This window comes from Periophthalmus magnuspinnatus, chromosome 16 (assembly GCF_009829125.3).
Source record: "Periophthalmus magnuspinnatus isolate fPerMag1 chromosome 16, fPerMag1.2.pri, whole genome shotgun sequence".
In the NCBI taxonomy this organism is placed as follows: Eukaryota; Metazoa; Chordata; class Actinopteri; order Gobiiformes; family Gobiidae; genus Periophthalmus; species Periophthalmus magnuspinnatus.
Genome location: NC_047141.1, coordinates 4,400,008 through 4,412,256, shown reverse-complemented (window position 1 = coordinate 4,412,256; position 12,249 = coordinate 4,400,008). Strand labels below are relative to the sequence as shown.

Here is a 12,249-nt window from a genome sequence, read left to right as displayed (position 1 = left end):
CAGCTTTTTACTTCTTTATTCAATTTATTTATTTGTTTACTGTGCATTTTGACCAGTCCTGGTTTAGTCCTGGTTTAGTCCTGGTTTAGTCATGGTTTAGTCCTGGTTTAGTCCTGGTTTAGTTCATATAGCGCTTTTCCACCTTACATCAAGGAACCACTCACCCATTCACACACACGTTCATACACCAGTGTACACAGACACTGGGTTAAGTGTCTTGCCCAAGGACACAACAACAGCATTCATCTGTGAGAGCTGGAATCAATCTTCTCTCAAACAGAAAACACTCTGTTCCACCTTGTGATGTCATGTGGTGATACAGGAAGTGCTCCACTGTGGTTTTAAACTCCACACACCTTCACTAGAATCATTTGGATCATTTCAGTCTTGGTATTGTCCATCTCTAGTGAACAAAAGGTAAAAGGAGCTGTTAACTTAAAAAAAAACTATCTCTTCATGACATCACAAGGTGGAACAGAGCATTTTGAGCTTTGGAGATGTAGACAGACTAATAATAAAGTGTTACTCAAACATGTGTGAATGAAACAAAACACAGGAGGTAACAACATTATAACATTGCTCTATTTTTCTGTAATATAGGATCTCACACAGTGCACAAGAGATTTCACAGGGTAGCTTAAAGGCTAAAGGCTAAAATATAACATGTGAAAATCATAAAAGCATATTCAGAAGATAGAGCTCAATGCTGCCCTCTGCTGGCCACTGAACACACTTTCTTTATTTATCTTTATTTATTCCAAAATGTTTTTTCTAGTCTAGAGGTGGACATGAATTGTTTAAGAAGGGGGTATTTTAATAAGTCAGCAATCATTTAGGCAAAATACTTACAGAAAAGATACCACCAAGGTTCTTTCAAAAGTAACTCTCCCATTGAATTAAGAATATTTGCTTGTTGTTATTTTGAACAGTGGGTGAGGAGGTGGTAGTAGTAATAGTAGTAGTAATGCTGATGGTGATCACCAAAGAGAAGTCAAATAGAAAATTGCCGACTCTAAACAAGCCGCTGAACTGTCTGCGATTTGGATTTCTACAAACTAGAAATGAAGATGTCCCTGTAGTGATGAGCGTTTTGTTGTATGGATCAGAGACATGGATCATAAAGACAGCGCTACGTGACTGAAGCATTTCAAAACTGTCTGATAGGATCACGGGGGTTCCCATAAGTGCTCATCTAACATCAGAAGAATTAAAACTAAGATGCATGTGCCCAACAATATTGAGCACCATCTCCAAAAGATCAAACAAGTGTTGACGAAGAATAAGAAATATGGAAGATTCAAGCATTCAAAAGGTCAAAAGGTCAGACTTCACTGGAAATCAAAAGGGAAAAAACAGGAAGCCAGGCAACGAAAGCAATGGATAAAACAAATGGAAGAGGAGCCAAGGCTTGAAATGTGTTGCTAAACATCTCAAAAAATCAAACAAATGAAGAATGGATCACATTTCTTTAAGAACTGTAGCAGAACCCTAAGCCCGATCCATAGAGCTACTCCACAGAGCCCCAGTTTTTATTAGCAGGTGAGGCCATTTAAGAACTCCAGGCCAAGTCCTGCGTATCCGGGCTGCTGCCCCTCCACGGGACTGCTGCCCCTCCATGGGGCTGCTCCTCCACCAAGCTGCTCCTCCACCGGGTTACCCCTCTACCGGGTCGCTCCTTTACCAGGCTGCTCCTCCACCGGGTCGCTCCTCCACCAGACTGCTCCTCCACCGTGTTGCTCCTCCATCGGGTCGCTCCTTCACCAGGCTGCTCCTCCACCAGGCTGCTCCTCCACCGGGCTGCTCCTCCACCGGGCTGCTCCTCCACCGGGCTGCTCCTCCACCGGGTCGCTCCTCCACCAGACTGCTCCTCCACCGGGTTGCTCCTCCACCGGGTTGCTCCTCCACCGGGTTGCTCCTCCACCGGGTTGCTCCTCCATCGGGTCGCTCCTTCACCAGGCTGCTCCTCCACCGGGCTGCTCCTCCACCGGGCTGCTCCTCCACCGGGCTGCTCCTCCACCGGGCTGCCCCTCTACGAGTTTGCTTCTTCACCAGTTCGTTCCTTCACCAGGCTGCCCCTCTACTGGGTTGCTCCTTCACCAGGCTGCTCCTCCACCGTGTTGCTCCTCTTCTTCTGGGTCACCTGTCTAGAAGCTCACACCTACATTCCACTTGTACAGGTGAGCAAGGGGGGGTTCTTTGGCAAACTCTGGGCTAGGATCTTAAAAAAATAAAAAATTGTAGTAATAGTAATAGTAGCAGAAGTAGTAATAGTAATAGTAGTCGTACTAGTAGTGGTAGTGTTGGTGAGAGTCTCTCCAAGAACCATGAACACTAAAGTTGTCAAAAATGTGAAGTCAGTAAATTTTCACTTTATTAAAAATATAACAGAATAAAATGAAAAATTCCACATTTAAAACCACTTCAATGTTCAGTTTAGACCAGGTTAGTCTCTGATTTAGTCCTGTTTTAGTTCTGGTTTGGTCCTGGTTTGGTCCTGGTTTGGTCCTGGTTTGGTCCTGGTTTGGTCCTGGTTTGGTCCTGGTTTGGTCCTGGTTTAGTCCTGGTTTAATTAAAAAAAGGTCTCTTATATTGCTTTCAATGCTTCATGCAAAATCTCAAAATTCAGTTATGCCTCTTATACCTCCACCTATTCATATTTGCTTTTTTAGTATAATGTCAAAAACAGATTTGGAGAGACTTATCCATGCATTAGTCTCCAGTAGATTAGACGACTGTAACAGCCTCCTCACTGACTTCTCCAAAGACAGCTGCAGTAGATCCAGAACACTGCTGCTAGAACCAGTACTCAGGACTTCACACATGTGTCCTGTGCTCAGGTCTCTGGCTCCTGTGGCTCAAAGAATAGACTTTAAAGGAGCTCTGCTTGTGAACAACTCTCTCCATGGACCAGAACCAAAGAACATTTCCCACATGTTAGTGCCATATGAACCATCTCACACTCTGAGGACTTCAGGGACAGTAGGGGAAGTATTAAAAACAAAGTACTGAGTAGCTATGACTCTTGCTTCGCAGCAAGAACGTTCTTGGTTCAATTCCCAAGCGTTTCTGTGTGGGGTTTGCATGTTCTTCCTGTGTCTGGGTGAGTTTCCTGAGAGCACTACAGTTTCCCCCATCAACCCAAAACATGCACCATAGGTGCAAATCCTCCACCTAAGGTAGTCCTAACCAAGACCAGCTCAAGACCTGGAGATGGGTCCCACTGCTCCTGGGAAGAGTGACACTGAATGGGTCAAATGCAGAGAATGCATTTCCCTACAGGGACAGTAACGTGTACCTTAACCATAATCATTTGGACGTAATATCAAATATATGTTTCAGTACAACTATGCCCTACTTATTAGTATTCTCTTAAGAACAGACCACAAAAGTGAAAACAAATAAGCTATCTCAAAGTCTTCTTAAAGTCCTCGTGGTCTACAGATTTTACACTGGGCTGTTAATTTAAGTCACTACCCACGTTAATTTAAGTCACTACTACCAACCACCTCTAGGAACTGACAAAGCCTGCAACACGGCCCTGGTTTAGTCCCTGGTTCTTAGATTACTCCCTGGTTTAGATTTAAAGTGCTTTTACAGCGATAATAGCAATACAGCTATTAGCCAATGCACATTTTTTTAAGAATGTTATTAAGTGCAAAATACTTTGCAAGGGCAGCATTTAAAATATGCTAAATTAAAAGTGGGTGCCTGGCGTTATACATTTCTACTGTAGCAGTTTGACAGTAAAGAAAAGTAAAGTTCAAATTTGGCGCCTTTAAGCTGCTGTGGGTTCTAATTTCTTTGGCGGAGGACCCAGCATCCGGATCCAGAGTAAATCTTGCTTTTCCGGCAGACAGTTCGGATCCGGGTACAGCCCTTTTCCCGGAGTTTTGTTTTGGGTCCATAATGTTTTCTTCAGGCTTCTCTGTGGATGACAAAATAAAGACCATTCATAAAAACAGAAACAGCTGCTAATGTGTCAGAGGAGAGTTAATATCTTAAAGGGGGAAAAAGCCTCAAAACATTGGACTATTTATGTCATGAGTTGAGTGGAAAGATCTTACACCAAAATGATGTTAAAATACTCAAATGCTAAATTAGAATCACAACCAAATTGAAGACACAAATTCAAAGTCTTCAAAGTCCGCTCTGGTTCTGGAAGCTTATTTTCCATAGATTCTTCTCATAGACCTTTCAAAAAATTAAAATATTAAGAGTTCAAAGACCTTGCAGAAGCTAACCAGCTACGTGCTAACTAATATCTTGCCTGGTAAATCCAGACTCATCAATCAATCTGTATAAAAATACAGAGAGATATAGCTCCACATTCGCTCTTTCGCGTCTCGAGCCAGAACCAAATATGATCGTCCAATCAGATTAGTTTAGATTTGTTTTTCAGTGACACATGTGAAACAAAGGAGCTCATTGGTCACCATCATTTACAAATACATTAACAGTCCACTCCTCAGATTAACAGAGTGTAGTGCTTCGCTCATTGATTCTGCAGAAATCCACCATGTTTTCAGTCCTGTGATATTTTTGAACTTTCTCTTCATAAGCAGCCATATTTATGTTGATACAGACCAAGCATGTCCCTGACTGGCTAATCCACCTGTCAATCACAGCCATCTGAATTCTGGGAGATTCACCAGTGACCAGACATTTTCTTAAAGTAAAGAAGTGTGTATTATGGATCCCTGGCAAACTAACATCCATAACGTGGCTCTTTTAAGTCCAAAAAGCAGGTATAAACACAAAATTCTGCTAAATGTTTTAATAACTTTAAAGTCTGTTTCTGAAACTTTATGAACTGCAAATACAATGACAGATCATTAGTTCACACAGAACTGATTAGCCCAGAGCTTTCAAACTTTTTAATTTTTAATTTTTTTTTTGGAAAGTCAATGGGAAAAATAAATGGGGAATTTACTTCTGGAACCAGGGGTGGATGGTCAGATCAGTCTGGTCACCTTTTCCCTTGTCTTGCCTCGAACCAGAGTCAAACACACCCATCAAATCAGATGTGTGTTTTTCAGTGATACAAGTGAAATAAAAGAGCCCAGATTAACACAGTTTAGTTCTTTTTCTTTTCTTCCTCGTAAGCAGCCATATTTGCTTTGATACAGGTGGACTATGTCACTGTCACTGATTGGCTAATCCATCTGTCAATCACACCCAGAAGTGTGTATTCTACATCCCAGGCAAAGCAAAGAAGTAAGTCATTACAGTAAGTATTCTACAGTCAGTAGTCGTAGTCGTAGTCTGGTGTTTTTTATGTGATCTCCTGTCACATTTGAGAGCTAAAGGTTTCTGTGTGTCAGATGCCCTCCCTGTGGTTTAGACCTCTACAAACATGTTCTGAAACGCATAGGATTCTTAGAACCTGGAGTTGTGTTTTGTTTCATTCACACATGTTTGAGTAACACTTTATTATTAGTCTGTTACATCTCCAAAGCTCAAAATGCTCTGTTCCACCTTGTGATGTCATGAAGAGATTTTAAGTTAACAGCTCATTTTACCTTTTGCTCACTAGAGATGGACAATACCAAGACTGAAATGATCCAAATGATTCTAGTGAAGGTGTGTGGAGTTTAAAAATACAGTGGAGCACTTCCTGTATCACCACATGACATCACAAGGTGGAACAGAGTGTTTTCTGTTTGAGAGAAGAACTCAGCCTAAATATGCAGGGTTTGTGTGTTAAACATGTGTTAATGAAACAAAACACAACTCCAGGTCTGTTTGTGATGAGGAAACAACATTATAACATAGTTCAGAAAATTATGTTATTGTGATTTTTTGACTGATTTACCTTTAAGGGCCCATATTACACAATTTTCTTCCAAAAATCATGTAGCACTAATAAAAAAGCAGGTAAGGCCAATGTATAATCAGCCCCGCTCACACTGCTGGTTCTGTTTCTTTAAAAATGAAACTCGTGCACAAAGCGCTGTGTGTTTCTGAATGAGGGAGACTCAGATCATTTAAATGCTGGTTAAATGGATTCACGAGGAGCTACACTTACGAAGCTGAAAAGAGCAACCATGAGAGCAGAGAGCAGCAGTCCCATGGCTCCACACAAGATGAGGTTCTCTCTCCTTAGCAAACCCTGTGGCTCCAGTGGGGTGCTCTCTATGTGAGTGCCTCTGTGCTGCTCTGCTTCTACTGTGTGGGCTGGTTTAACTGTGGGGCAGCCTGAAACATACAAGAAATATGTGTTAAACAGGAACTGGAGCTGAGCAGTGACCCGCTCTGGTTCCAGAAGGACATTGCCCATTCATTTTTCCCATAGACTTTTGGAAAAATTCAGATATTTAGAGTTCAAAGTTTTAATATAAAATTTTTTCAGAACCTCTATATGGGAAAAATTAATGAGAAACTTTACTTCCAGAACCGCAGGTAATTTCCCACCAAACCAAGCCATAATTTAAAAAAATACATGAATCTGTCAAAAGCACTATAAAACTGTCCACATGCAGTATTATTTAAAGGGACAATACAATTCTATGTATCCACGTCCCCAGATAAGAGCGAGGCATGTCCAAATCAAATATAGCTTTTACTGACAACTATTGAAATGCAGATTTATTCTTAATAACAAAAACACCAGGCAAGTTGTTTATGAACAAATTAGTCATTTTTGCTTCTCAAGATGATTATCCAATCAGAAAGCAGAATGAGCCTCACATGAGTCTCTGAAATCTGAAGTTGGTTTAAACCTAAAAGGATTCTCTCTAATCTGAATGGTCTAAGCCCCAGCACCTGCAGCCAATCATGACTCAGTGCTAGTGCAGTCTCTGCAGCTCAGTGAGTGTCAGTTTATGGACAGGCCTCATGTGAAAGAACCTCCAAAATGCAATGATACTTATATGTGACTCTATCTGCAGGCTCAGGACACACAGGTTCAGTTGTGATTGTAATACCTTCTTCAAAACTGTAACAACTGTAGTTCCTTTAAGTGCATTTTGATATTTATAATTTAAAAATGAAAGACAACAACAACATCAAAGTCATGAGGAGAGAGGCTGATGCATGCCATGTGAACCATGTGACCATGTGAACCATGTGACCATGTGAACCATGTGACCATGTGAACCATGTGACCATGTGAACCATGTGACCATGTGAACCATGTGACCATGTGAACCATGTGACCATGTGAACCATGTGACCATGTGAACCATGTGAACCATGTGACCATGTGAACCATGTGACCATGTGAACCATGTGACCATGTGAACCATGTGAGCAGAGCCTTAAGTAAATCCTGTGACAGTCACAGCATGCTCTCATAATTTAAGGACTTTTGTTTGTTATAAATATCTTCTTGTGGTCAGGTTTAGGTAAAGGTCAAGACCTTCTGACCATAGCTATGGCTACGGTTAGGATTATGGTTTGGTTTAGTCCACAGATAGCCCTCACCCTCATCCTAACCCTAAAGTTTTGTTTTGGTTAGTTTGGTGGATTTTTCTCAGTGATCAGTGATTTTCTCCCCTGATCGACCCCTTAGTCCCTCCACTGAGCAGAACAGAAACTGTGTTTTAAAGAACAATTTAGCAAAACAGAGCAAAATTAAGAAACGAAGGATATACATTAACATAAACATAATGGGAGACAATGGGGGTGGTGGGAGCTCCATGGAAAGAAAGGACTGATGCAGAGAGAGTAGGGAGGGACGCATCCATCCCACACTGGAGTCAGATATCAGAGCCAATATTGAAAGATCTGCTGAATGGGACTTCACCAGGACTACACCAGGACTACACCAGGACTACACCAGGACTACACCAGGACTACACCAGGACTACACCAGGACTACACACAGGGAATCAGTGTTTCAGTTTTGTGCAGCTAAAACCTGGAACATTCTTCCTGAAGATGTGAGACAGGTCTCTACTTTGACAATGTTTAAATCCAGGCTCCAAACAGTTCTGTTTAGCTGTGCATACGACTGAAAGGTTTTTATTCTGCACTCTTCGTTTTAATGTTCATTTTATGATGACTGTTTAAGATTATTTATGTTCTGATTTGTTGTATTGTGAATGTAATGTATTTCTTATTCTGCAAAGCACATTACTTTGTGTATGATCTGTGCTGTACAAATAAACTTGCCTTTACCTGTTACACTGAGGCGTACTCTCCCCTTCCTGTTCTGTTCCCCCACAGGTGCGGCCAGGTAACACTGGTACACTGCCTGGTCAGAGCACGTCACTGTGGGCAGCCGCAGGTTCAGAGTCTCCTCCTCCAGAGAGACCCGCGTGTCTGCGTCCACGTACCACATCATCTGACCATCAGGGAGCGTTTTGGACACCAGCCCGCTCAGGCGAGGGACTCCAGTCTCCTGCAGAGCAAAAACTTTAGACCCGGAACTGGGCAAAACTGGCAGTGACCATTCAGAGAAAGTCATTTTAGGTTTAAACCAACTTCAGCTTTGAAACTGGCAACCCAAATGAGAGACTCGTGTGAGGCTCATTCTGCTTTCTGACTGGATAATCGTCTTGAGAAGCAAAACATGAAATAAATGGGAGATCATGTCCAATGTTTTTGCAATTAAAAATAAATCAGCATTACAACTGTTATCAGTAAAAGCTGTATTTGTTTTCAACCTTGTATCTGGAGACACTTAGAGGTCAAGTTTATGAAACTGAAAATCAAACTCTTACTTACAGTTCCTTTAACATATTTTTCCTACGCCATATCTGGTTTTACAGAGTGTTTAGATATAGATGCAATGTGCCGGTGTGTTTGTCTGAGGTTGTGACATCAATAGTAAAGTGGGCTATGGTCTTTTGTGTTAAATGTTGGGTGTGTAATGTCAACAACTGTCATGACGCCTGTGGAAACAAATGTCTCTCTGGCACAATAAAGTCATCTATCCATCTATATGGATTTATATAGATCTATCTATAGAGCCCCAGTTTCTTAATGTACCTATATGTTGATTTATTCACATTTATAAAAGCCTGACGTAAAAGCACAAACACTATTATCTGCACAAGCAACACAAATTACCCGATGGCCAGACACTTTCTGGATTTCCATAATAACAGCCCAGCTAGCCACCAAGCACAAGGAACAGACCACATATCGCACAAAAAGTGATGGATTCAAAATATATATTCAAGTTATATTATGTTATCTCACTGTTCATTTTAAAGGTACTGTAATGTAATGTTCACTCTTTATTATAATCATTATATTCAGCTATGTAAACTATGTAATCTGCACTAATGTTTGTTCTTGAGTCTTGCAGAAAATATCTTTTGAAAGTGCAGGATCCCACGGTTAGAAGGTCACTGTGAAACCCTAAAACAGAAACATCATGGGAGAATGTTTGTGCGAAGGGGAAGAGTGACCTTCTAGAAATGCAAAAACAGAATATATTTCTCTGTGAATTTCGTCATATGTTTTTTACACTGCTTGCAAAGTGTATGTCCCCCCATCCCTTGAGAGTAAGCAGTGCATTTGTAACTAGGGTTCCTAAGTTAATAAAGGGAGGAGAAAAACGGTGGGGGCCTTCAGAAAAGAGGGTGCGTGGTGATTTGTAACTGAAGGTTTTTTGCCTCCCCGCTCTTTCTCCTCAATATTGAGACAAAATAATCTCTCTTGTCTTCTCTTCTCTTCTCTTTTGAACTGTAATATAGGTTAAAAAGGGTGAACCTATCAAAAAGAATACACTTAAAAAACTCTACAATGAGGAACATTATGGATCTACACATTTCAAGCCACTAAACACCCTGTACTGAACAAGCACCTTCGTTTGAATGTTTTTGTATCATATTTTATACTTGTTTGTATTATTCACTGTCTTTTTAATTGGGCCATTTGGTTCTGGGGTCAACACCGCCATCTAGTGGTGTTTTTAGTCACTGTTCTCATAGATTCACTTCCCACACTCTCACTTTTATGTGTATATTCTGTCACTGAGGTATTTTTGAATTGTGTTTGTCCCCCTGATTAAGGCCAGTGGGATCAGGTCTATTAAGACATGTCACAATAAATAAGGCACTGTCTCATGAATTTAAAATGCCCTGTTTTTGGTATTTTTGTTCATATGGTAAAAGTTATTTATCTTTACAGTTCTTCAACAAAACAAGAAAGTGTAATGAACTCCGCCCTTTGGACTGCTTATATGACTAAAACCAATTTGCAATAAAACAAAAGAGGCTCTGTGTTGTTTGTGCTGCTGGTGCTTTAAATGATAGACATGTTGGGATCCGCCCCTTTTTTGCACACAGCCAATCCTCCTTCTGTGGCGTATGTTTTTATTCAAAGAGCCAGGTCCCTTGAGGAGATGAGTATCTGCAGAGTAATTCTACTTAATCCTATTACAGTGACAGCTGTTATTCAGAAATTATAGGTGTAGTCATCCACAAGGACTTAAGTAAAAAATACAAACAAATAAGAGGCAATGTCTATTTTATAACAGAATAATAAGCGTAACTATACAACAACAAATGATACCAAAAAGATCTGGTAAAGAACTCCACTTCTCTACTTCTGAAACTAAGTCAGGCAAAGACAAACTAACTGCTCATAACCTAATCCCAATCATAACCATATATATGTCAAAAATAGACATATGAACAACTAGAGTACTAAGCTTCAACTCCATAGTGAGCACACACCAGCACCTGAAAACATCCACACTCAAACTGCCTCCACCATAACATGTCTGATGAAAGCAGTCACTGTTTTTAGCCTTATTTTAACTGTTTTGGCAGCAGTAAAATTGTGAAAAACATTACAATTGTACAAAAAGGTCTAACTATATTTATGCACAACAGAGGACACGTGAGGAATTTTGTGACGTGCCACCTCCACAAATGCATACTGCAGCTTTAAAAACTATTTAATATGTCAAAAACAAACACACAGACCACATCCGGATTCAAGGGTTTTGTTTTGACTCTCAGAGGAAAGAAGAACAGGAAGAGAACAATCGTGAGAGAATGTAAACAAGAGTGGAAAAAAATAAAAAATCCTGCAGAAATATTGTGTTTTACCTTGTACCAACGGACTGCGTAGTACTGGAGCCCCGGCTTCATCTTTGCAGCGCAGTTTAAAGTCACGTTCACGTCAGGAACAGATGTTATAACAAAAATGTTCTCTTGGGCTGCAGCTGGCGTCCACAAATGGCTCACCACTGAAACGCAAAAAACAAGACACTAAAACAGACGTAACAGCATAACAGACATAAAAACAAATACATTCCAACATAAAAATCCGCAAAATGCATGAAAAATGTGCAGTCATCATGATGTTTTTGCAGGTTTCTATGCATACATGGTCGTCCTGTCCTGTTATCCAATGGGAAATCGGGTAACTTACGCGAGACAACGACAACAACAAACATTCTGCAAAGTGTCAAGCGTCTGATTAAAAAAAAAAACGGACTGCACCAGAAAAACGTCAAAGCTGCAGCTGTAGTTGCAGTTCTCGTTTGTTTTTGCTGAGGGCCACAGAGCTCAAATGCGCCCCACCCCCACATCCTGGAACTAAGTCAATGTTTTGTTTTGTTTTTTGGTGTTTTTTTTATTTTATCGGTAATAAAAGTATACAACATTTGTGGCATAATAGAACAGCTCCACAATTAAAAGTCTGATTATTATGAAGTAATACAGAAACAAATAAAAAAAGAAAAATAAATAAATAATAATAATAATAATAATAATAATAATAATAATAATAATAATAATAATAATAATAATAATAATAATAATAAATAAATAAATAAATAAATACTAGCAATTCTCCATAAGATTTAGATCGTCTGTTACATTTTTTTTGTTTTTTAAGAACCTACACTTGTGGATAAAGAATTTACCCATAACAAAGATTACATTTAAAATCATTTCACATTTTTTTGTCATGCATAAGAGAACCAAAAATGATGTCCTTGCTGGTAAAGTCTCTTAAATTTGGAATCCTGGAGAAGAGCCATTAGTGTATATCGTCCCAAAAGGCTTTAGAAAACTAAGTGAAAGTTAAAGGTTTGAAAGCTTGCTCAGGGATAATCAGCTACGTGATAACTAGTGACCACAAGAGATGTAATTGTATCTAAAATCTGTTTCTGAAATATTATAAACCACAAAGCTATAAAAAAAAAAAACCATTTAATTAATGTGCTTTTTGAAATGCTACTGCAGTGCCATGTCCTGTGTCACTCTTCTGGTGATGTTGAGTTTTATATTAATGAGCTGAAAAGTAGAGGTAGGGGGGATCTATTTGAGGTTGTCTATGAGAGAA

The 12,249-nt window shown here is 39.9% G+C and overlaps 1 protein-coding gene across 1 annotated transcript; it reads right to left on the bottom strand.

Moving 5' to 3' along the window:
- Positions 1-11,499, bottom strand: LOC117383584 (uncharacterized). Its single transcript, XM_033980784.2, has 5 exons — positions 11,332-11,499; positions 11,007-11,146; positions 8,119-8,341; positions 6,026-6,195; positions 1-3,925 (listed from the first exon to the last, which is right to left on the bottom strand). Exons 1-5 carry the CDS (start codon positions 11,489-11,491, stop codon positions 3,776-3,778), a joined length of 843 nt encoding a protein of 280 aa, XP_033836675.2. The 5' UTR covers positions 11,492-11,499; the 3' UTR covers positions 1-3,775.
- Between the last annotated feature and the right edge of the window lie 750 nt (positions 11,500-12,249).

What these genes read in the sequence shown, in the direction of transcription:
- LOC117383584 (XM_033980784.2), bottom strand. Translation starts at nt 11,491, where the DNA reads ATGTGGGGGTGGGGCGCATTTGAGCTCTGTGGCCCTCAGCAAAAACAA. An exon ending in ACGCAGTCCGTTGGTACAAG is followed by an intron (nt 8,342 to 11,006) that starts GTAAAACACAAT and finishes TTTGCTCTGCAG; the next exon opens with GAGACTGGAGTCCCTCGCCT. An exon ending in AGTACGCCTCAGTGTAACAG is followed by an intron (nt 6,196 to 8,118) that starts GTAAAGGCAAGT and finishes TGTATGTTTCAG; the next exon opens with GCTGCCCCACAGTTAAACCA.